Source organism: Perna viridis, chromosome 2 (assembly GCF_037379345.1).
Source record: "Perna viridis isolate PV_CMFRI_1.1 ecotype Kerala chromosome 2, ASM3737934v1, whole genome shotgun sequence".
NCBI lineage: Eukaryota > Metazoa > Mollusca > Bivalvia > Mytilida > Mytilidae > Perna > Perna viridis.
Genome location: NC_142446.1, coordinates 56,099,433 through 56,122,747, shown reverse-complemented (window position 1 = coordinate 56,122,747; position 23,315 = coordinate 56,099,433). Strand labels below are relative to the sequence as shown.

General features: G+C 32.0%; 1 protein-coding gene across 1 annotated transcript; it reads left to right on the top strand.

Moving 5' to 3' along the window:
* Positions 1-104: 104 nt before the first annotated feature.
* LOC148626142 (putative methyltransferase-like protein 24) lies at positions 105-19,481 on the top strand. The gene is made up of 6 exons (XM_088569861.1): positions 105-5,938; positions 8,970-9,085; positions 10,800-10,928; positions 11,941-12,015; positions 13,122-13,260; positions 13,983-19,481. The coding sequence occupies exons 1-6, from the start codon at positions 5,660-5,662 to the stop codon at positions 14,346-14,348; spliced, it is 1,104 nt and encodes a 367-aa protein (XP_088425987.1). The 5' UTR covers positions 105-5,659; the 3' UTR covers positions 14,349-19,481.
* The last annotated feature ends 3,834 nt before the right edge of the window (positions 19,482-23,315 follow it).

The following is a 23,315-nucleotide window of genomic DNA, read 5'->3' as shown; positions in this document are numbered from 1 at the left end:
GAAGTTCATGAAGCAAGAGATGCCACTTCTTTATGTACAAATCATCCACTCTTGATTGTATTGCTTTAAGAAGTTTGTCAGCTGATTCAATTGTGTATTCTGATTGGCCATCTTTTGTCCCCTGCTGCAAAATGACACGTGGATTAAAATATAGAAAAACTTCATTTGGGTAATCTGATTTCTTACTATGACATTATTTACCTTAAATTACCTCTCAAACAAGCCTGTTTCATCTATTGGAAGCTTTCCAACTTGTCTAAAAATAGTGGAAATATTATTCTAAATAGGAAATCATTTCCCAATTGGTAGTTGAAGTACTGAATATGGTGTTTATGTTCAATGGTAAACTGATTGATTGTTAATGACTTGTGTTATTCTCATCGTCCTCTATAGGATTAATGATTTTAGATTTAGATTGAAGGTGTTGCACCATTATCTTAATTTGAATATTTTTCTAATTAAAAGAGGATGGGATAGTTATGAAAAATTACCAATATCACTGTCTTTGGACTTCTATTTGCATATTTATAGATTTTGAGCCTATTATAACACTGGTCCACATTGAGGTTCAGAGCAGGGACTTGAATGGATGTCTGTTGTTTTGTATGCCAGTAATATTATAGAACATGCATACTGTTAATTGTCTGTCTATCTGGTTTACACTTTGCACATTACAGGAATTCCAAATCACTAACACCAAATTTTATGGAACTTAGGTAAATTGTTTCTTCTATTTTTGCAAATTTCTTTTTGGTTTTATAAAATTCTTATACCCACACTTGGAAAGTGGGGGTGTCCATTGGTCTTCTTGTCTTCTGCTGGAGGGATTGCTTAGTTTATTTGGTATATGGCTAATATGTGATGACATGTACCTTTGCAGCTACTTCCTGTGTTTCGGGCAACTTCGAATTTTTACATGTGTGGTATTTGGAAATTTCTCTGCACCCATTGGAAGGAATGATTAGATGTTTGGTGATTTAGTGATTTCTATATGGATTACACTTTGTATAACATGTAATTTATTTTTATTAATAAGAAACCATGAAGCCACTGAGGACATTCACTCAACCGTAAACACTTCAAAGGTTACATGTACATAGCACTTTTGAATACTGTGAAAGTACTTTAATTTGTGGATACCAATTTTCATGGATTCATGAAATCATGGTATCTAGGTTTTCAGTATACACATCAATGGGAATCTCCTTTTTTTTCGCCGGGAACCTAATTTTGTGGCTTGGTCTATCCAAGAAAACCTTGAAAATTGGTACTCCACAAACTTTCACATTACAACAAGAATGGACTTTGATGATATGTCAAAGAGACAATGACCCAAGTAGGGTATAAATGTCAGAATTTCATTTACACTTTTAATCCCCAATTGGGGAAAACCTTGATTTGTTCAGTATATTGCCTACAATTGAGATTTCTCTGTATATGGTCATTTTTTTGGAGCCAAGCAGTAGTGAGTTTTGCTCACAGTATTTCTAGTTGTAGATTTGGAGTTATGGCAGTTTATTCTTAAAAAAAAGATGATTTTCTTGTCTATGAACTGAAACTCAAAAACACTTTAAGCCATATTTTAGTTTGGGTTTTTTTTTATTCTTCAGAATCAAAATACCTTATGTCACTGGTTCATGTCAGTAACTTCCTTACTGTTTCTGAAAAATACATAGCATGTAGTCCACTTATAATTCCTTTTCTATCAATTAATCGGTAAACATGTTAGGGGCAATTATTCAGCTTAATATTATTCCATAATTGCTACAATTAAAGTGAAGATCTGGACAATGGAAGGAAGTTTTGAGAGACTTCTTTTTGCCTTCAAAGATGTTCAAATAATAAATATGCTGTAGGGAAATTAAATTTTTGCAAAGGTGTCAAGAAGCATTAAATGTGTTAAGCATGTTCTGTCTGGGATTAAATATAACTATTTGTTTTATAAGTCCCAGGTTCTATTTAACACACTTGTCAGTCAAAATCTTCATCCTTTCATTGATGATTATTGATAACCAACAAAGTTTGAGGGAAACTTCAAATTGATAAAAAAAAAAAAAAAAAAAAACATCAATTTTTATGTCCTGTACATCTCGGAAATTATCTCCTTAAGCAGATTTTTTTTATGTAATTGCAAATTGATATTTGGACAGGTTTGAATAATTGTGAAAATGTTGAAATGAAACAAAATGAGTAAATGTGTGTGAAGTTGGGTGTACGGTTTTTAAAACTATTGAACTACATATCATATCTATACCTGTTCATCCTCTCACATTAGGCAGGGACTCCACAACATTAATGAAAAATTCAAACTTTCCCACATAAAAATGCAAGATTTGTGGTAGATTTCTTTTGTTAAAATTACTATATTTTCTGTAAAAATATGAAATAATTAAAATATTTATATAAAAAGATGTTCTTTCGTAAAAAAATCTCCCACATGAGACCGTGTCAGTGGGGGTGTGAATATCCCACAAAAACTGTTTCAAAGGTTAAAAGGTTTGCAAATCTATGAAATCAGTATAAAAGATTAATATTCAGTATAAATATTTAAGAAAAGTACAGTTCTGTATTGGAAATGCAAATTTATGATTACAGTTATATTTAACATCATGTTATAATTGCCTTTGAGATTGATGAGTACTATTTTCACAAGTTAGAAACATCCAGTGCTAGCAGCACTTTGATTGTAGATGTATTATGGTATTGTGCTGTGGCCTGGATGCTATAGACCTTATGGTTTCAATCACTTGACTATAACAGAAAGGGATTGAATTTTTATACACCGCCACACGAAGTGGCGAGGTATTGTGTGATGGTATGAACGTCTGTTGATCCCCCGGTGGTTCCAGATGATGACTTTGGAAGGGATCAATGATTTTTTCAACTTTGTACAGTTGTTCAGTAGCATAAAATACAGGTCAAGTGTAATTTTCAACAAAATTCAAAACATCGCTTCCATTTTGAACAATTTGCCCTCTTTTTCACCATTATGTGGCGGGTATCACTGAATGTTGCATTGATATCATATTACTTGTGACTTGTAGGCCTTCAGAATGTCCGCTGGTCTCATTTTGGAATGTTTGTAAGATGGTTTCCCTACTACATGCCTGAAATTGTTTTGTCTATTTTGTCTATTTCTTTTTTTTTGTCCTTTTTCTCATATTATTATGTACATCGTTATGATCCATGTGGCAAAATGTTTTCAAATCCTTGTTAATTTTTTTCATAGTCTAATGAAGGTTTAAAAGTGCCGTACCCAAAAGGAAGGTTTTGATTGATATTGGAGGTTTCGTCTTCAATCATTAAGGAATGAGCACCATGAAAACTGATTTATTCAATGGGTCATAGTTTTCCTTTCCTCGTTTGTCTACCCCGGACTTGACTTTTTATGAGCAACTCGGTGGGTGTTTCTAGAAAAGCAGAGGACGCTTACCCTACCGGTGCACCTGGTCCATGCTCCCAGTTTTTAGTGGAGTCCGAGTTGCTCATTTACTTTTGTTACTTTGTATGTATGATTTTAGTTACTTAATGCTCTTTGTTGTGTATGTCTGTTTTCCATGTCTGGTCTTTGTCCCTGGATGACATTCTTTTGATTACCGCTATAACCGTGGTTCCCTTGATTACTCTTTTTTATACTGTGTCAAATATCTAACCATAATCAAATTCAAAGTCCAATCAAGTTTGAATGTATAACTTCATCAAACTGTTCAGGGTTCTACCTCTGCAGTCGTTTTAAGCTGCGCCTTGAGAAGCATTTCATTCAAAGTCTGTACGATCTGTAGATTGTGGTGTATGCCCCTTGTCCTACAATAGAACTGTTGCTTGCTTTTCACAATAAAAATTCGGTTCAGTGTGTTGGATTGGTCAACCGTGCTTCTGCTGTAAGACGTTAAACAATAATCAATCAACTGATCTCTAAAATTGTACTACAGAGTGCCCTACCCGAAAGGAAGGCTGTGGATGTTTTTATTTTTTTTCGACGTCGTCGGTGTATTTTCGCTTTTTATCCTTTGACCTTAAAGACTCTCTTCCATGGAAACGCAAGTCACCTGATCGCAATTCTGTTTCGCCGTTGGCCAAATACTGATAACTTAGTGGCGTTCGAAAAAAAACTATCGAAATTGCGTGCCATGTTATTTCCTGTATGATATGTAGAAAATTGTAAGTAGAAAGAACAAAATTTCACCGCGTCGGCTATCTTTTTGTATAGATAGTACTTGTTCTTTTTTTTAATTAGTACTATATGCCAATGCCAAAGCCACATGGTTTTAGACCATTTCAGTATATTGTTGTAAAGTTTTCTGTATAGATCCATATTTTTCATTTTTAACATTACTTCTTAGATATATGATTAGAAAATATTTTTATGAATGTAATTACGCTGAAATATCTTACTCACTTAAGACTGAAATGTAATTGTGACATGTTTTCTAAGGTGTTTCGTCTGTATTTATACAGTTCTTGTCGACCGTTGTCTGTACCCATAGTCACTGTAACAAGTCAGACTAGACGAGTATAATCCAACTGATGCAGTTGTTTGCCGTAGTGCTTTTTAGCGCTTGGGTCAGTATTAAGCTACTATATCTAACAGGCCAAACAAGACCAAGCCGAATTGGTTGTTTAGATAAAATGTTTCGTTCTGAAAATGGATATAAGACCACAACAAATTTCTTCTCGAGGGAGAGAGTTAAAGGGGACTTGGACCTTTTTATGTTTTTATGATAACATTTTTTTCGCGTAAAAGCATTTATTTCAACAGCAGCCACGCTTAAAATGTTTGTTTGAAAATCTATATTAAGTAATGGAGGAAAATATGCATATTTTTTGTCCATGGCTAAGTAAAAAAAATGCTAAACCGAAAAACTGAAGTGGCAGCGTGTTCCATACTGACAATGGGAGTGAGGCACAGACCTATTTCATCTCGGGAAAGGTACTCCAGCAGTGCTAGAGATTTTATGGAACGCTACTATTTTACTTTGTGTCGTACACCATCAATGCAAGAAGTTGTCTGGACTTGGTGTCGTGAAGGAACGGAATTCCAGCTTCTTATGTTATAGGAGTCAGTAGAGGCAAAGTGGGCAGCTGGGGAAAAGTTTGTTAAGTGATTTGAAATCGAAAAATATTTATTTTTCAACAGCAGCCTGGGTTATTTTTAGCCGTATTGCAACGAAGTTGAATTTGAACATTTATTTCCGGGCGATAACTGGAAAAGTGTATATCCGATTCAAAAGAAAGTTTGGGATATTGCTACATAACAGGTAAGTGAGATCCTTATTGATTTTGTCACAGCTCAGCCAAAAAACTTAACTTTTTCCGTAAAATTGAGGTTTCCGGACGATAACTTGATTTGAAATATTTTTTAAAAATGTCAGAAAAAACATATTTTTGATACACTTATCAAGCATTTCTAATTTCATTAAAAATACTTTGGCCGACAATAATGAAGATCTTGTTTTTATGAAGCCAGACAAGAGTGAAAAGGGTGTGGTTTTGAAGGGACGAAATGATAACAGGATGAATTGTCCTGAAATTTAATCAAGGTCGAGGTAATGATTTCCGGTTGTAAACAAACAGACAAGCCTTACCTCATGCTGTTTTTATGATGTTTTTATGCCAAGAATAGAATACATTTTTAACTCAAACTTTAAGTTGCAATGCAATGGTAACAGAAAATTGCAAAATGCCACGTTTTAGGCAGATTTCATTTTTAGTTTTGATATTATCAATAATTGGACTTCTCTTGCTTTTCCATGCAAATGCCGGTAGAAAACAGTTGATACCTCAGTCTGAACAAGGCCAAATGTTTGATGTGGATCCAATTGATGAAAATGAAATGAGTCCTGAAGAAAAGAAGCACAGGGACATTTTAAGGGAAGGAAAACTGAACATTCCTGAGCTTGGATTGAACTTTATAGAGGAAATGGAACACAACAGAAAGGTCTTGTATACTCCTCTCTCCTCTTTCTGGTGTATACCTCATTCTTATGTAATCACAAATTCCAAGTTTTTGTAATGAAGAATAGGTGCCTGCACATGTGGGTCTTACAACTGTGGAAAAAAATCAGCTCTACATTCCAAACATGTTTTTTTTTTTTTTTTATTTATAAAAAATCACTATTGTGAAACTTCAGACTTTGGAGTCTCTTACATGTATGTGCAATTAAAATTAAATTATATCAATATTCATATATTGATTTTCAACATACAATGATATATTATCTGTCATGTATGAGACATTCTAACTAAAGTCAAATGATAATTTTAAAAAAATTCACACGTGACCAAGAAAAAAAAATTTCACCTTTGCACATGAACCAGGTTAAACTACATTGTACCTGTAAAACAATAATGGTGACTGATCATTGCGATGATTCTTGTCATTTATTCATTTGTTAAGCAGGTCAGCATTTATAATCATGATAATTTATTTACTTCAATATCTATTAGATGAATTTCAAGACTACATGTAGAGAAAAAAAACAGTCCATCCATTATTTAGGATTTTATTGGTGGCTTAACATTTTAACCACTGAAATGGGGTTAAAATAGTATTCTTTTTTAGATCCAAGAGATGTACATACAGTGCTTTCATTGAGAGCTAGTACCCGGTACTTTTACCCAGCTAAGGTAGCATCTGGCACTTGCAGAATAAAATAAAAGCAAAAAAAATCACAAGGAAAAATCTAGTGAATACATGTAGATATCTAATATCCAAAATCACGATCTTCAGTGTTTATTATTGTTTATATTGGTGTCTTTGTCGAGGTCCTCGTTGGAATCTAATCGATAAAGGGCTTTAACCTATGACGATTTATTATAGTATCCATTTATAGAAAACATGTGGTGACTTAACAATGTCAAAGCAATCACCGATTATTTTGTGCTGAACGAAAGCTAAACACAGGTGAAGATTCTATGAAAACATGTAAAAAAATGCTGTTCGTATTTGGAATTGTTCCATACCCGTCATTTTTCCCTATTTTTGTTGTGATTTGTACAGACGAGTGCAGGAATTTTTAGTGTTGACGAGTCAACACGTGAAACAGACTTTTACAGAATATGATTTAAGGGATGACCATTCGATTCGGCAGGGAGGGGGAGTTTTGGTAAAAATATTCTGGCAACCCTAAGTTTGAAAAGAACATGTCTGGCCATTGCTCACAAGAATATAAAAAATATTGGATGCCGAGATTTAACACTGCTATAATTTTAAATAATATAAGAAAATAAATGCATTGTAATGTTTAAAAAAATACTGTCCTTCTTAGGCTTCTAAAAGTCAACCAGACTAAAACAGCCAGCCTTGTTCTTTTCCAGAAGCAAAGAATTTCTTATCAGACTATGATTTTTATACCAACATTTCACAATAAGACACATGCAATTGCTCTACATGTCACAGTAATAATTAGGCAATAAACAACAACAAAGTTTAATTCTATTATGAAAATAATCAGCACTAGGAACCACCACATGTTATGGAATTTCATTTAATAAATGTTTAAGTTTTGTTCCTATGCTTTTATTTGCATGTGTTAGTGTTTAAATTTTGTAACAAGTAAATAAGAGCCTAAGAACAATATATGACATTTATCAAAATTTCATATGAAATGGCGTAGTATTAAACAGTCAACAAAGTTCATCAGCATTAATGTAGAAATGGATCTGGTGGGAATCATGGGGAGCTCCTGAATTTCAGGGTTTTTAGACTAAATCAGTTATGATTCATTATATATCTTGATTTCAAATTCATATATTTTAAACAAAACTGAAGCAAATATTGCAGACTTAATCCCATATTTTCAAGTCAAAATTTAAATTTCAAAAAGGCTAACATCCAGGAGCTTCCAGGGGGCTTTGCCCCCCTGACCCCCCACCAAGGCATTGCCCTGGACTCCCTTGCCAAATTTATTTGGTACCTCCTACTTTCTGTAAAGTACCTCCTGCCTGAAAAATTAATGAAACCTCTGTACATGTAGCAAGGTGATGTAACATAGATGCCTAAGGTTTTATATGCAGAACCACAAAAGCTATTTCAAAATATACATGTATGTAGCAGCTATCTTCTTTTGAACAGATAATCCAGAGGATTTTAGATATTAATTTCTGTATTTGAAGATACCTATGATTGAAAAATAAGGATATTTCCATCTTGACAGATGTACTTGGTAGTTCCGAATGGCTTCCCGTCAATTTAAATTTCTTCAATTGACCTACCAAAGTCAAGTGTGATGTCACTCCGAAAATGAAAGTACATGTACATGTATTACAGATGTTTCCTTGTACCATTAAATGAGACAGATCTGACTTGTTATGTTCTCTGGGACAGTGTTTGTCCAGACTATTTGGTGCACAATATTTATTTCACTAAGAACATCCACTACAAACTTCTGCTTTGGATAATTTGGAGCCGAAATTTCATTACATTATAATAAAGAGCACATTATACCTGTGTTGTGAAACTGTCCTTCTGCAGAGAGATAATTTTTACATTTATATTGGGATATTTGCCTGTACTGTTAATTACTTAAAAGTTTTATATAATACTCTGTAAATTGTAAATTTTTATAGTTTTTATAAATGTTAACTTTCTAGGGAGCCTTCACTTTTGACCCAAAGACCACCTAGGCCTAAAATCTTATGCTTATGAATATTTAAGCCGTAGCTGGTGTATAAGTCAAAATGTATGTGCTAATTTTCAAAGTGACTGCTACCTTTGACATCCAGACCAACTTCATGTACTTCCTGGGTCTTAGATCTGTGGCATTTGGATGTTTTAATTATAAATGCTGTGTTTTTCTCCAAAATTACCTCAATCCTTGACCTCCAGTCCAATTCCTTGTAATTCCTTGGTTGGAATATTGGCATGTACAAAGTTAAAATATCTGATACTGATAAACAATTTCTGAAGTACTATTTTTTGTTCCAGATTGCATTCTTTTTGTCTTTTATTTTTGTTATTTATTCTTCAGAAAACCACTACAACACCAAAGCCTGCATTTAAACCTGAATTGATGCTTATAAGAAATCCTCCAGCTATTATTTCAAAAGATATGACAGATGGGGTGGTAGAGGAAAAATTCTTTAAGTAAGTTTATGTAAGAATAATATTCACTAATGCAAGAATATTATCACGATAATGTAATAAATCACATGAAAACTTTGCACTATTATCTACACCCTCTTGTATTGTATTAGAGATTTACAGTTTGATGACATATCTTACAAAATAAACCTAAATAGGTAATGATACCAATCTAATAAGCATATGCCTTTTTTGGTGCATTATGATTGGTTTTTTACCTCCTCAGTTATGATAATTTTTACAACAGTGTAAATTTGATGTACATATCTTAAACAACATGGCTACCATCACTTTGACAAAAGAGTTTAGAGGCCTAAGCAATATTTTCTGCTTTATTCCATTCATTTTTTGGCATTGGATATCCAAAACAACAATTTTTGAAAGAATACAGTCATCATTAGCCTGTAACTTCTTTGAATATTGAACTTGAGAACCATGTCACTTTTAGGGTTGAATGTCACCTTAATTTATGCAATGCTAATTTCACTGAATGAGATTTTACACATTGATAAATTCTGGAAAGAGTAATCAAGGAAACAAGAAAAATGATTTTTAATCCTATAATCATTCTGGTAAAAGGGAATCCTGGTGTACATTGTATTTCTATAACTTCTTTGAACAAAACTTTTTATGTTTACGTTAATGGTGTTAGATTGGTGTGTAATGTCAGTAAATGTTCATTCTCTTGTAGGAATCAGCTGAAGTAATAAAAAGTAGGTTGATTAATTGCAAATTAATGAGAATGGATATGTTGAATATGTCAGTGAGGCATTAAATAAATACTGAGGCAACTGTCGATTAATGATTAATCCACAGTTGCCTCAGTTTTCTCCAGCCACAAAAAAGTTAACTGAAAGTGAAAATGAAACAAGACATTGGAAGGCCAGAAATTCTTAACTTGGGACAGGTGCAAAATATTTTGTGGGGTTAAAGTACTTTGGCTTGACAAGAATCCTCCCCTTTTATATCTTGCCATTGTGGAAAAATATTACACAATTTAACACCTCAAATAATCAGTTCCAAAAGGTCTCAGTCCCTTGTTAAAACAGAAATAAAGAAACTGATTATACATTACACAAATGTACACACCAGTGTGTTCATGCTAAGACAATGATTTAAATATATGCCTTTGTAGTGCATTCTTTATAAAAATAACCAATATACATGATATATAAAGACCTTCTATCTGATGTGATCATGATTTTGCCTTCCATTCAATGGAAAGTAACTTTAGACTGATTTGAGAGTACTCTGTACGGTAGGTATGTACAATGTAAATGTACTCTATATGGTGGGTAAGTACATGTACTTTGTACAGTGGGTATGTACATGTACTTTGTATGATGGGTATGTACATGTACTCTATATAGTAGGTATGTACATGTACTTTGTGCGGTGGGTATGTACATGTACTCTGCACGGTAGGTATGTACATGTACTCTGTACAGTGGGTATGTACATGTACCCTGTTCAGTAGGTATGTACATGCACTCTGTACAGTAAGTATGTGTACTCTGTACATTAGGTATGTACTTGTACCCTGTACGGTGGGTATGTACATGTACTCTGTACAGTGGGTATGTACATGTATAATGGCTTGCTTTCTTTTGAATATTATTTTATGAATTATCTCAAACTTTTTAGCATTGTTCAAAAATAGAAATAAAAAAAATTACAAAAATAACATTCCAACATTTTGATGTAATTTGTTTTTCAGATATTTAGAAACTAAAGATGTGATATGTAAACATGATGACAGGATAGGTTTCCAGCATGACGGGGGATGGAATGTGTGTTTTTCACCACCTTTCGGATTCCATGATCCTTGCATTGTCTACTCCTTTGGGTATGCATATTAACTATATGAAATAAAGATGTTTGCATTGCTTGTTTTAATAAATACCACATTTAACTTGCTTTGACACTAACTTCATTTGTTTGGTGGTCAACAGGGCTACTTCAGAGGTAAAACAGGTAGTCTTAAGATGGTATTGATGGTTCTGTTCATAGATCTTATGAAAAAATAAGGCAAAATTTAGATAGCCCAATGGATTACCATGAACATTTTTTAAATAGTTCTCTCCAAAATTTTTTCCCTACATTTTAGCATGTTTAACATAGCCATTCTTGTCACTTCATGTTTTGGGGTGTCACACAAAAAGCATAGGATTTTGCAGTGTTCAAATACATATTGAAGATGTTCAGTGACAAAATCTTCGATAAAAGTGTTATTATTATTATTATAACTTTGGATATTTTTTTCTATAGAAACATGTATACATTGTATGTCAGGATAGAAACTTGTTAATAAATGGTGTACCAGCAATTTATCATTATAATTTATCAGAATACATCAGATGTTTGTCTATTTAAGTAGCTGTCTTTGTAAGAATCATGCGAAATCTGAAAAATGTGATACACCCCAAAAAAGGCTACATATTTTTATTTTTGTAATTAAGTTGTTTTATGGGTCTATACTATGAAATGTGTAATTATTCATTCAAATCTGCCTGGTCTTAGGAGATAATTGATATCAAAAATACAGTAGATTCTATTGCATTTGAGTGCCATTTACAGAGTTACCTCCCTTAATTTTGAAATCTACAGTGCATTCTATGTAATTTTTATCTCCTAAGAGCATGGGTTATATGAAAAAACCACATGTTTATTTCTGTTTACTATGACATTTAAAACAAAATATCAAAAATATGTAGGCGTTTTACGCATGAATCACATTTTGCATGATCCTTAGCTGGAGTTCTAGTTAATAACAGTTAATCATATTGATAAATATTGCACACAAATGGTTTAATCAAATTGGTGTTATCTATGTATCATTAGTTTAAATTATGTTTAAGGATTGGAAATGACTGGAGATTTGATAGAATGGCATCCAAATTTTACAACTGCACAGTGTATGCATTTGATCCAAGGTAAACTTTACATTAAGTGTCAGTCCTGGTAAGAATCAGGCAATGGGTGAAACATGATATGAAAAAAAAACATTTTGAAAGTTTAATTTGACTATTTGCACCATCAGAATCAAAGAAATAGGATAATATTTTCCATATTGTGTTGGACAATTGAGTTACAATTTCTTTGAAATGCACTAAAAATGAACATTTCAAGTACAGATAACTGTATCAAAAACCTCATTTTTCGTAGATTCTTTTGAAAGAATACTGAGCAAATCCAGTGATGTAGAGATCAAATAATAGTCTTTTCAAATGGAGAAAGCATCCTTGAGTGAAATTTTATTGTCAGATTGGTGGAGTTTTGACATGAATGTTTCTGATTTTTCCCATTTTGACTGATTCTTACAAATACTTAAATGTAACCAATACTGGTTTTCACTGCTTCCATTAATTAGAATGACACAGGTTTTATACACCACAACATTTTCTGTCTACCTATTGGTGTAAATTTCATTTCAATTTTAATGAATTTGAAAGTATTTGTTTTTTTTTTTTGTATTTTTTTTTCATAAAATTCCAGTGATATGCTTTTTAGTTACGGGACTTTTGTTTTACCTAAAGGTCTATTATATAAGATCCATACCTGCTTCCATACTAAAGTCATATTAACATCATGCTTTTTGTGATCATCTGATGTAAATGTAAATTTATGTGTAATAGATTAAGTTAAAGTTTTGCTTTATTGAGAAAGTTTAAATAGGGTTTCAACTAAGTAGGCCCTAGTTTCATAAAAAAATCTCAAATTGAGATTTTTCTGATGTTCTTCTTCAACTCAAATTGCAACCATTCATATAGTCCAAATTTCCTCTGACTCTGCAGCCCTCCTCTTTTTTATTTGAATATTGAAATGTTGGGTTATCAATATCCAAATAAAAAAGAGGAGGGTTGCAGGGTCAGAGGAAATTCGGACTACCATTCAGATCACTTGAAATTGAAAATTTTTAAGTAAAACTTAGAATTTAAAGAAATACTCAACTTGTGATTTTATATGAAAGTCAGGCCAGATACATACTGAAAAATGTTCCATAATTTATTACAATGTATTTATTCATCACCTTTTTTAGTATTCCTTTTCCAAAAGACAAATTACCAGCAAAACTGTATTATGCACCTGTTGGAATAGGTGGGAGAAATGGAAGAAATACAAAGGGTTGGAGAATAAAGACACTGTCTACAATACTCAGAGAACATGGCCATGAAAATGTATGTATAAATTGATAGTAAAGGTAACCAATTACTTTACCTTAATATAGATCCAGAGTTTTAAGTAAGGGGGTGCCCAACAAACATTTCTTGACCGAATCAGCAGTGAGGATCACGAAGTGATCTGAATTTGCTAGGGGAGTTTAGTGGCATACCCCCCCTCCCCAACTTTTAAAAATTACAATTTTCTAAGGGTGGTCAAGACCTCCCAGCCCCTCCTTGATTCACCACTGGAGATGATTGTCTGCATTTAAAGTTATGATTTTATTATTTTAGATAAATACCATTATCACACAATATAATTCTGAAAATTGACATGCTATTTTTGGAAGTGGGGTGTTAAAGGACTACTTGTTTTACTAATGAAGTTATAAAGATTGATGGTATTGTCCCAATAGTAGGGATGATTTTTTTCCGCTTTTTAGCGGAATTCCCATAATTGAAATCTGCATTTTACTATTACGATTCTTTTTTAACTGTTTATTTATTTCCGATTTTACCAATTTTCGTTTTGTTTGATGACTTCATAAAATCATCCCTGCAATAGAGAAGTACCATTTATTAGAGTGTTATGTACATATCTAACAGTATTACCTCAAATTCAGTGAATAATACTAGGATTGTCTCTCTTTTATCAAATTTATTTACTTTTTCAGTTAAATGATATAGGGTATCTAAGAACAAACTGTATTTAAGTATATTCTGTACTTTTATTCTTTCAGACTGTGATAGAATATTTAAAGTTTGACATTGAGTACATGGAATGGATTGTGTTAGAAAATCTTCTTAGGGAAAAAACTCTAAAGAACATCAAACAGATTGGATTTGAAGTCCATACCAATGAATTCTTCAAATTTCTGAAAAATACCAAAGATGTCAAGTTTAATTCTGGGAAGGAAGACTTTGTGTATATGTTCAATACATTACGGAAGTTAAAAGATCATAATTTTAGACAATTCAATTATAGATTAAATCCATTTGGTGAATACACTTCACCGATAACTGGAAAGAAAAGATCTTGTTGTTATGAGCTACATTTTCTAAACATGAATTTTGTGACATCTAACTATACAACTACTTTTATGTGATCAAGTATAGAAGATTGTAAATACAGTGTAATCTGTCTAAACTTAACCTTGAAAAATATGAAAACCTGTCTAAACCAGACACTTTTTAAAGTCATTTTAAGCAGGTAGACCTAGGGTAAGGGACCCAACTCTTACAAATCATTTGAATGTTTGTTTTCAGCATTTTAAATAAATCTCATACAACATCAAAGTAACTTGGACTGTCAGATTTAATTCTCTTTCAAATGAAAGCTTGATAGGCTTTGGTGAAATTGAATATGATACAAACATATCACTGATTTCAGGAGTTAAATCCCTTACCTTTGGTAAATGTACAGTGAAAGCTGTCTAAACTAAAGCCTTTTTGAGCTGTAAAATTGGTTCAGTTTATCAATGTTCACAATTCTTTTAAATTGGAATATAAATGGAATTTAAATATTTCTGGTTTAGACAGGTATTTCAATCATTCAAGATTTTGACTGGTTTTACTGTTTCAAACCTTAGTGACCCAAACATCTGACTACAACTTACCAACTTTAATGTCCTGATGGATATAGATAGGTCTTACTGTATTACTCAGTATACTGTAAACCAATAAATTTTTGCACCATCTTTTTTTCACCTTTTCTGCAATCTACCTGCTTTCATGCAGTTTTAAATTTGCAATTGTTTTATATTGTTCAATGAAAAAAGTGTTAATGACACTCAGATTTTCGTCTTGTAAAGTACAATAATTAAACTGCTCCAAAATTTCACTGTTTACAGTAATAAAATATCCATTTAAGCAATCAAAAGTGTTGCACAGGCACAAGATTTTATAGAACCATAAATCTAATATATGCATCAACAGGACAATGTTTTAAAATTTATATTTTTTGTATATGTTTAGTTCTTAATATCTGGTTTAAATTCTACAGTTAAAGGTTTGTAAAAAGTATTTAAATTTTAGTAAGAGCTAAGAAAAAGTATTACTATTTTTTATAGCTGTACCCATGTATTTTATATGCCTTAGATAGACTATATATACTTATGACCTTATCAGCATTATAGCTTTACTGTTATAATAAGTAGATCTCCTTTTTACAAAAAAAATTGTATTTTCAAATCAGTCAAAAGTAACGACATTATAGATAAAAATATTTTAAGGTAATTTTACACTTATTATTTTCTGTGAAATCAACCATAGATAGTTACATATTTAATATGCTTAAACACATCATGGGATACATAGGTTAGTCAATGAATTATTTGTGATGTCCTGAGATGTTTTTTTATTTTTCTTATTTTAGTGCCATGACATTTATATTTTTAATGTGACTTGTATTTCTAGTGCAATCATAAGTAATTAGTTAATTTTGATATGAAAACTTTATTTTACAAAATGATTATTAAAAAATAATTTTAATATTTTTTTTTTTAATTATTGATGGTGTTTAAACTTACATTTTCCATCTTTTACATGTTGCATCATATTTAATATACATTAATTGGAATATTTGGGTTTTTTAAGGTAGAAAAAAGTCATTCATAACAAATTCACTTAAGTAAACCTATATCTTTAAATAGGAATCATCTTGCCTGTCCAAACATCCTGTAACTCCCTTAGAATGCTTACATGTTTCGATAGATTTATATAAAGGATAATTGTTCATCCAAGAAGAAGAGATATTCAATCTTCAAAGTTCATGTTCATGGCTAAGTTCTCTTGAACCTTTTATGAAATTTAATACGAAGGTTTGGTATCAGTAGTTTGACGTGCTTGAAAAAGGTAATAATTGTGAAGTTTGCACTGGGAAACAATCCAACATTTCGAGGATGTTAAATTTCTCAGGAAAGCAGGGATATCTTTTTGTGAGCTAATTAACATTATTTTTAATTTGAATTGCCAAAATACCTGTGTTGTATCTGCTGTAATTTTAGAAATTTTGTATAGATTACTTAAGGAGGTAGACCTAGGGTAAGGGACTTAACTCTTACAGATCAATATTATGCTTGTATTCAGCATTTTACATTAATCTCATGTAAGCATCAAAGTAACTTGGACTTATTTCATTCTATTTTAAACGAAAGCTTTATAGGCTTTGGTGAAATTGAATATGATACAAACATATCTCTGATTTCAAGAGTTATGTCCCTTATCATATGTCTACCTCCTTAATTTGCAAATTGGAGTTGTGCTAAAAACAGTGCACATTCTTCTTTAATTACAGTACCAGTAATTTCCAGTGTTCATTTCAGTGGTGCTATGAATTTAGTCAGTCTAAATGTGAGTCATAAAATAAAAAAAAACATTTGCATAAAAAAATATATTTTTCATTGAATATAAGTTTAACTTTTATTTTTTTAGATGAGAGATGTATGTAATTCATAAATCAAAACTTTTTATCACATCCATTTATTATTGAACATATCAAAATATGAATTCATCAGTTGTGGTATTTGGATTCATACCCTTACTATGAATGTTGAGATATTTGAGTTACAATATTCTATTTTGTTAATTTATTAACTTTAGCAACTACTGATGTACAATACTATTGTTCACCCTTAAAAATATCATCGAAAAAAAAATATATCTGACATACTAATTTTGATTGAGTTTACAGGGAAAATGATTCATTTCTAATTATTTTAATTAGTATCCAATTTTTAGCTATATTAAGACCAGCAAAAATCTTGATTATTTCTTAACTGAACTGTACATTTAAAATCAATTGAGATTTTGAAAGTGTTTTTAGAATATTGTTCACTTACTTGCCCCAGCTATTTTGGGTTCAACTTTTACAGTCAGTGGAGTATTTTATAATAGTATGTGTATTGGTGAAGTAATGAATTACTAATCTGTTGAACAGTATGGCACTATTAATATATATATATATCAGCTTAGAAGCTTAGAATTGGGGTGAAATGCAAGGCTAACCAAGCTTTTGTTTTTTCAATTCATGCTGAATTTGTATATTGTTTTTATTTCTAGTCAGTATACTGTTGTTGTCTGTATACTGCAATCCTAATCATTATTTAATCTAGTTAGATCTATATTTTTATAGGACATGTTTTTTTTTTACATTTCTTCTCTACTTGTGACCCCCTATAGTGACACAAGAATTAACATGTAGTTCATGCGAGGGTAGGAAAATAGGCAGAGCCAAAGTGTTACATACTGTCAGTGACTGTATATCGCTAGTACATATATCTTTAGAACATTTTGGTTGCTCAAATAGAATGATGGCAGTATATATACTGGGAATCATTTTATCATACTTTTAATGAAGCATTCAGTTTTATCCATATAAATTTTTAGATGTATATAGATACATGTATATATTTATTTTTTAGATGTATTTAGATACATGTATATATTTATTTTTTTTATCATTTGATTATAGATCATTGTTTTTAGATTTTTAAGGGCAAAAAATGTGATAATTTTTGTAAAAGCAATTACTGAAGTAAAACCTTTGTCTTTAATAAATTATATAAACCTTGTAGAGAGTATATTTTATCAAACTTACTGTTTACGTCAGCAGTATTTGCTTGTTAAAAGCTACCTTTGGTTTGCTAGGGTTGTTGTGTTCTGTTGTGCATTTTGTTTGTTTGAATTTATTTTTACCACTGTTTTGTTTTTTTTTTTAGTTTTATTGACCTTTAAAAATGATAGCTAAGTCTGTAAAGTACATGTATATATAGTATGCTGCTTTTGTCATTGATGATGATGTCTGATGTCCACAGATATTTTGTTTCAGAACAATAGTTTGATTATAAATTTATAGATTTCAACCAAACTGTACCACAATGGGTTTTACTGTTAAAGGAAGGCTAGGGTTGATTTTGGGTTATGACTTGAACTATTGAAGAATTTTGGGCTAAAACATTTTTTTTCCTATTTTCTAGACAATAACTTGATTAAAAATTCATTTGTCTGTATGAAATGGTACCACAATATGCCATATTAAGTTATGATAAAGGAAGAGTATAATAGACTTTAGGCTAAGGACCTGAACATTTATTAAGTATTAGGAGTCAAAAGGGGGTAAGAAACAAGAATACTGCAAGGTACTCTACCACAAAAGAAAGAACTTGTATTATTTATTTTTGAGGTTGTGACTTGAATCAATTTATGGAATTAGGATCCAAAAGGGGGCAATAACAAAAATTGTCCATATATTTGGGCAAAAACTTGAATAAAAGTGTATAGAGCCATGTGAAATAGAACAGGGATTCATATCACCAGAAGAAATGTGAAAATAAGTTTAAGGGTTATTCCCCTAATCTTTGAAGAATAAGGGGCCAACGTCAGAAATAGCTCTCTCTCTAAAATTTAGTTTTAGAGATTTATTACTGTATATATTTTGTCTAATTGTAAATTTTAAGATGTATTGTCACTCATTCTGGTTAGAAGCCTAAACTTTGTCATATTTGTCTTCATAGCCCAAATTGAGACTTGTAAAAAAGTTTAAACTCTTATTGACATTGTCTAAAATGTTCAGGGTTCAACCTCTGCCATTGTATTAAGCTTTGCCCTGCCATTTTTCAGTGGTTATGGAGTATGTAGAACTATTTAGTATCTCAGTGAAGTGATCTTATCCCATGAGCCCTTCAATTGACCTTCAACCTTTTGTTATACTGAAGTCTTGCTGCTTTACATTCCAAAAGCTTACGGGTATGTTGTAATTGGTTATCATTGTTAATATACAAGTACAGGGTCAGGGGCGGATTCAGGCGGGGGCATTTTGCAGGTGCCCCCCCCCCCCTCCCCGAAATTCGCAAACCATGGGTTGACGGGTAGATTTAGGCGGTTTTAGGTTGAAACTTTAATTTCTCGTTAATTTTACAACAAAAGATATATACATTGCACCCACTCAAGAAGAATATTTAAAACATTTCACCTGGCTCTGCTCGGCGAAATTTTAACTGTGCCCCCCCCCTCCCCCCCCCCCAATCCTGTAGCCCTGCAGGTATAACAAAAATATGCTTTAGATAATGTAGCAATTACCATTTGTCATTTTGTAGGATAATGCAATTATAAATAGCATTTTGATTTATTGTTTATTTTCTAATGCATAATTCTTCTTATATATTTAGCTCTATTGCATTGCAATGTGATTTTATTATCCATCTTATTGTTATTTGGAATGAAAGGAAAGTTCAGAATTATCAATGTTTTGTTATTATTATACCATAATTATTTCCCCATTTAATGAATGTATGGTAAAAGGAAATCACCTTGTCTCTGTCATTCTGTCCTTACAACTATCCAAATTTCATCACGATCATCTTCACTCACAATGAATGAGTTGCTTTCTAATTTGATATGTAGCTTTATATAGATAAGACATATGTAATCGGTTGGTTTCTGATACAAACTTTTACACCAGGCTTGATACTCCTAGCTTGAAAAAAAAAGGTGCAACTTCGTGTTATCATAATCAGAATTTTTACTCTTGAACTGAAAAGAGTTTACAGGTGTATATATAGATCAGGTCTGTCGAAAGGAAATGAATTAAATATTACTGAATAAATAAATTGGGATGTCAGATGCAATGGCGGATCTTGGACGCGCGTCCTCCGATTTTTCGGAGATAGAAAGTAGAAATTCCCTGAAGCGAACTGGTGCCCTCTCTTTGGTCAGTCAGCGCGCCCTCCCGTTCTTCAATTCATGTATCCGCCCCTGAGATTGAGGTGAACAAAAACACACTCAAACAAATCATGTCCTTCCACAACTGTTTCTCGGTACTTAAGAGGGAAGATGACGTAAGGAAATAATGTTTAAGAAGCAACAGAAATGATATATCGTATGTCTTGAGTTGTTCAAAATGGACGAATAGAAGAGCGGAATTGTAACTCTGTGTTGGTCAAAAGATTTCATTCTCACTGGCACAAGTACATTTTCATCATGTATCAATTTGTTGCTTCTTCTTAAATAGGGTCAACCGAATATTCAATTTATGGCAAAAATGATTTCTTATTTGTAAATGGTACCAAACGTATTAAACACTGGCGCATATAAGTAGTTGCGCAAAATTGGCGCAAATGGGCACTTTCCTTAAATAGCTGTATACGGTTTCATTATAAATGAACAATTTAAGAACTATCTTCTGTATTCAGTACATTATCAAATCGATGATTTTCTATTTTTAACAATTCATGAATGCAGCGGATAACATATGGAACTATAGACCATACAACCAGTGCTACAGAAACGCCACAACATCTAATTAAAGTAATTTCCTTTTAAAAATGTTATTAATAATTGACCATCCGTCATATGTTATATGTTCATTACCTACGTTACCAACGGTGAAAGCAGGTCTAGTAACCACCGTCACGCTTTAGGGGCGATATATTTGTGTTATCTGTAATGAAAGCAAGTTCTCATGCACTGGAACAATTTATATCGACCATTTACTCCTAATATGATCGTCGAATTGCAAAAACATGCTTAAGATAAAAGGAAAGAACCAGTATCATCTTCAACTTCAACGTATCTAAACACAAGCTTGATGTTGTGAATTGTTAGCATTTTTTAAATTTTAACAAATAGTTCTTAGGGATATAGTGGAGGACCCAATAGTTTTTGCTTACTCCTTTTGGAAATAGGGGACTAAAAGAGGAAAATTGGTGTCATCATTAGAATTGATAGAAAAAAAACTGTAAATCTATTTTTTTTATGATTCTGAATTGAATCTGTTCCCTTTGAAATTCGTTTTTCAAAATTTTTTAACAGGGTAGGCTTATCTTTAACCGTTTTGGAGTGAAAGGGGTAAAAACGTCCACACAAATCAACTTGTTTATTTTTGGTCCGATTTTGAATTTTTTGTATTGGATTCCTAATGAAAATCCCTGCTTCATTTTTCAATCAGATTGCAGATATCTCTTACAGTTTTCGTATGGGGTCCAGGTCTGATTTTGAATTAGGTCTTTATTGGATTTATTATCCATGCCTGTGTCTGTTAATCAGATTTCAGATATGTCTTACGTTTTTTCGAGTTATGAGTGTTCAAAGTTGCCACTCCCCCTAGATCGAATTTTTTGCCCTGTACTACTAGTTTCAATACTACATCTAAAAGGAAATTTCTGTTGGATTTAAAGGTTTATTTATGCCTTATATTAAGGATAAAATAAGAATTTGCATTGGACTTGTATGAATTGCTTATTTGAAGTGTTAAATGCGAATTATAAAAGTTCTTTTAACAACTTCCAGAATTGTCAGACAAACATCTCATCGCAATCCATGTTTAGAGCTGGACCAAGTTTGAATATTTTTTACATACATGTCCATTTGACGCATGTGGTTGTATCAAGCTGCGCCCTGTGATCCATTTTAATTACTCCTCTATTCTGGTTTTGAGCTTGACCTTTTTAAATGATTTTTTTACGTTTTCTTGGTTGAAAATGTAGACCGTCAATCGGCATATGTAAAGTGATCAAATATTTACCTCATAATTCAGCACCATTAATTTTTCAATAGCTTCTCAAACATGCACTTCACTATGATTTCACAGTAGCACATATTCCATTTATTATTAAGTCGGCTAAAATGTTTATTTCTGTTTTTTACCGAACCAAGTACCAAAACATGAATACAAACTAACATATTGCCGAACGGTATTCAAATGGTCAAATGTTTACAAAAGAATAAAGTGTAGTATTAATTTAAACAAATAATTCACACATACTCCGAAGACTTCCGGAAATTCTGTGCTATGAACATGAACTTAAGTGCTTCCTAGTTATAATCTATAGACAAATATTTTGCATGGAATAAAATTTCCATTGAGAGGTGTAAATATACTAAGTAAAGAAAAAAGACTACTTTTAATACTAATTATCTTATGTATTTAGAGAAAGTTGAGTTGACAACGGACAAGCACATTGAAATAGTTATATAAACGCTCCTTTTTCGACCGTGTTAACATGCTAGAGGCTGAGTTTTACGTCTTCGTCGCTTTTCAAGAGGATGTTCATCAGGCAGTGGATGCCACATGTCCCAAACATGCATTCATTGGAATTTAACCCAACTCATGCATTCTAAAATAAACAGCTGCGCCACGAGCGCACAATACATCCGTCGTCTTGTGAAAGCAAACATAATACATGTTTCGGGAAAACATGGGGTTGTACAGGATGTCATCCTAAGTATATCCTGACTCATTCCTTATTCCCATTCAACACAGGCAAATATTTTTCATGTGAATTTTATGTTAATCGAGCTTCACGTGAAATTCATATGAACTTCACATGAAATTAACGTGATTTTCACGTAAAATTCACTTAACACAACCTTCATGATATCAGTTCACGTGAATTTCAAGTGAAGACTCGATTCACCTGAATTTAACGTGAAATTAATCACGAAGTTCATTTGCTCAATTCAGGTGAAAATCATGTGAAAATCACGTGAAATAATTTTTTCTGTGTATATTAAAGACCGACAAAAACTGTTTTATATGATACCAAATTGAAGCAACAATTCTGATTAAGGGAGCAAAGATTTTTTGCAATGAAAATTTTGCATGTCAATATATAGATTGAAAATTTCAAAGTTCCATAAAACAGAAAGTTGATAAAAGAGAGAAACGAAAATTGTTACAACATATTTCAGTGTTCATGGTATAATGTTTCTCTAAAATAATTCCATATTGGTTCTTTCTAAAGTCTATAGAGGTATGGGAGTGTTGGAAGGCATGCAGTTTTTTTGTGATCCAACCACACATACATAATTGTGAGGTTCAATGCACCTCCTGAATTTCCCTTATACAGCGCGAAATTAAAAAAAAAACTTTTTTAAAAGTAAAACTAAATAAAAAATTCAATAACTTAAAAATAAAATAAAGAATCATCATGAAAATAAATACTGATCTTCAGATTAATATAACTAACAAGTATGTAAAGTTTTATGCAATAATCATAAATAAGTCTAGAAACTTTAAACGTGTATTTCTGATATTCAGAAAATCATTATTTTCTCTCTGATCTCATAATCTGCCC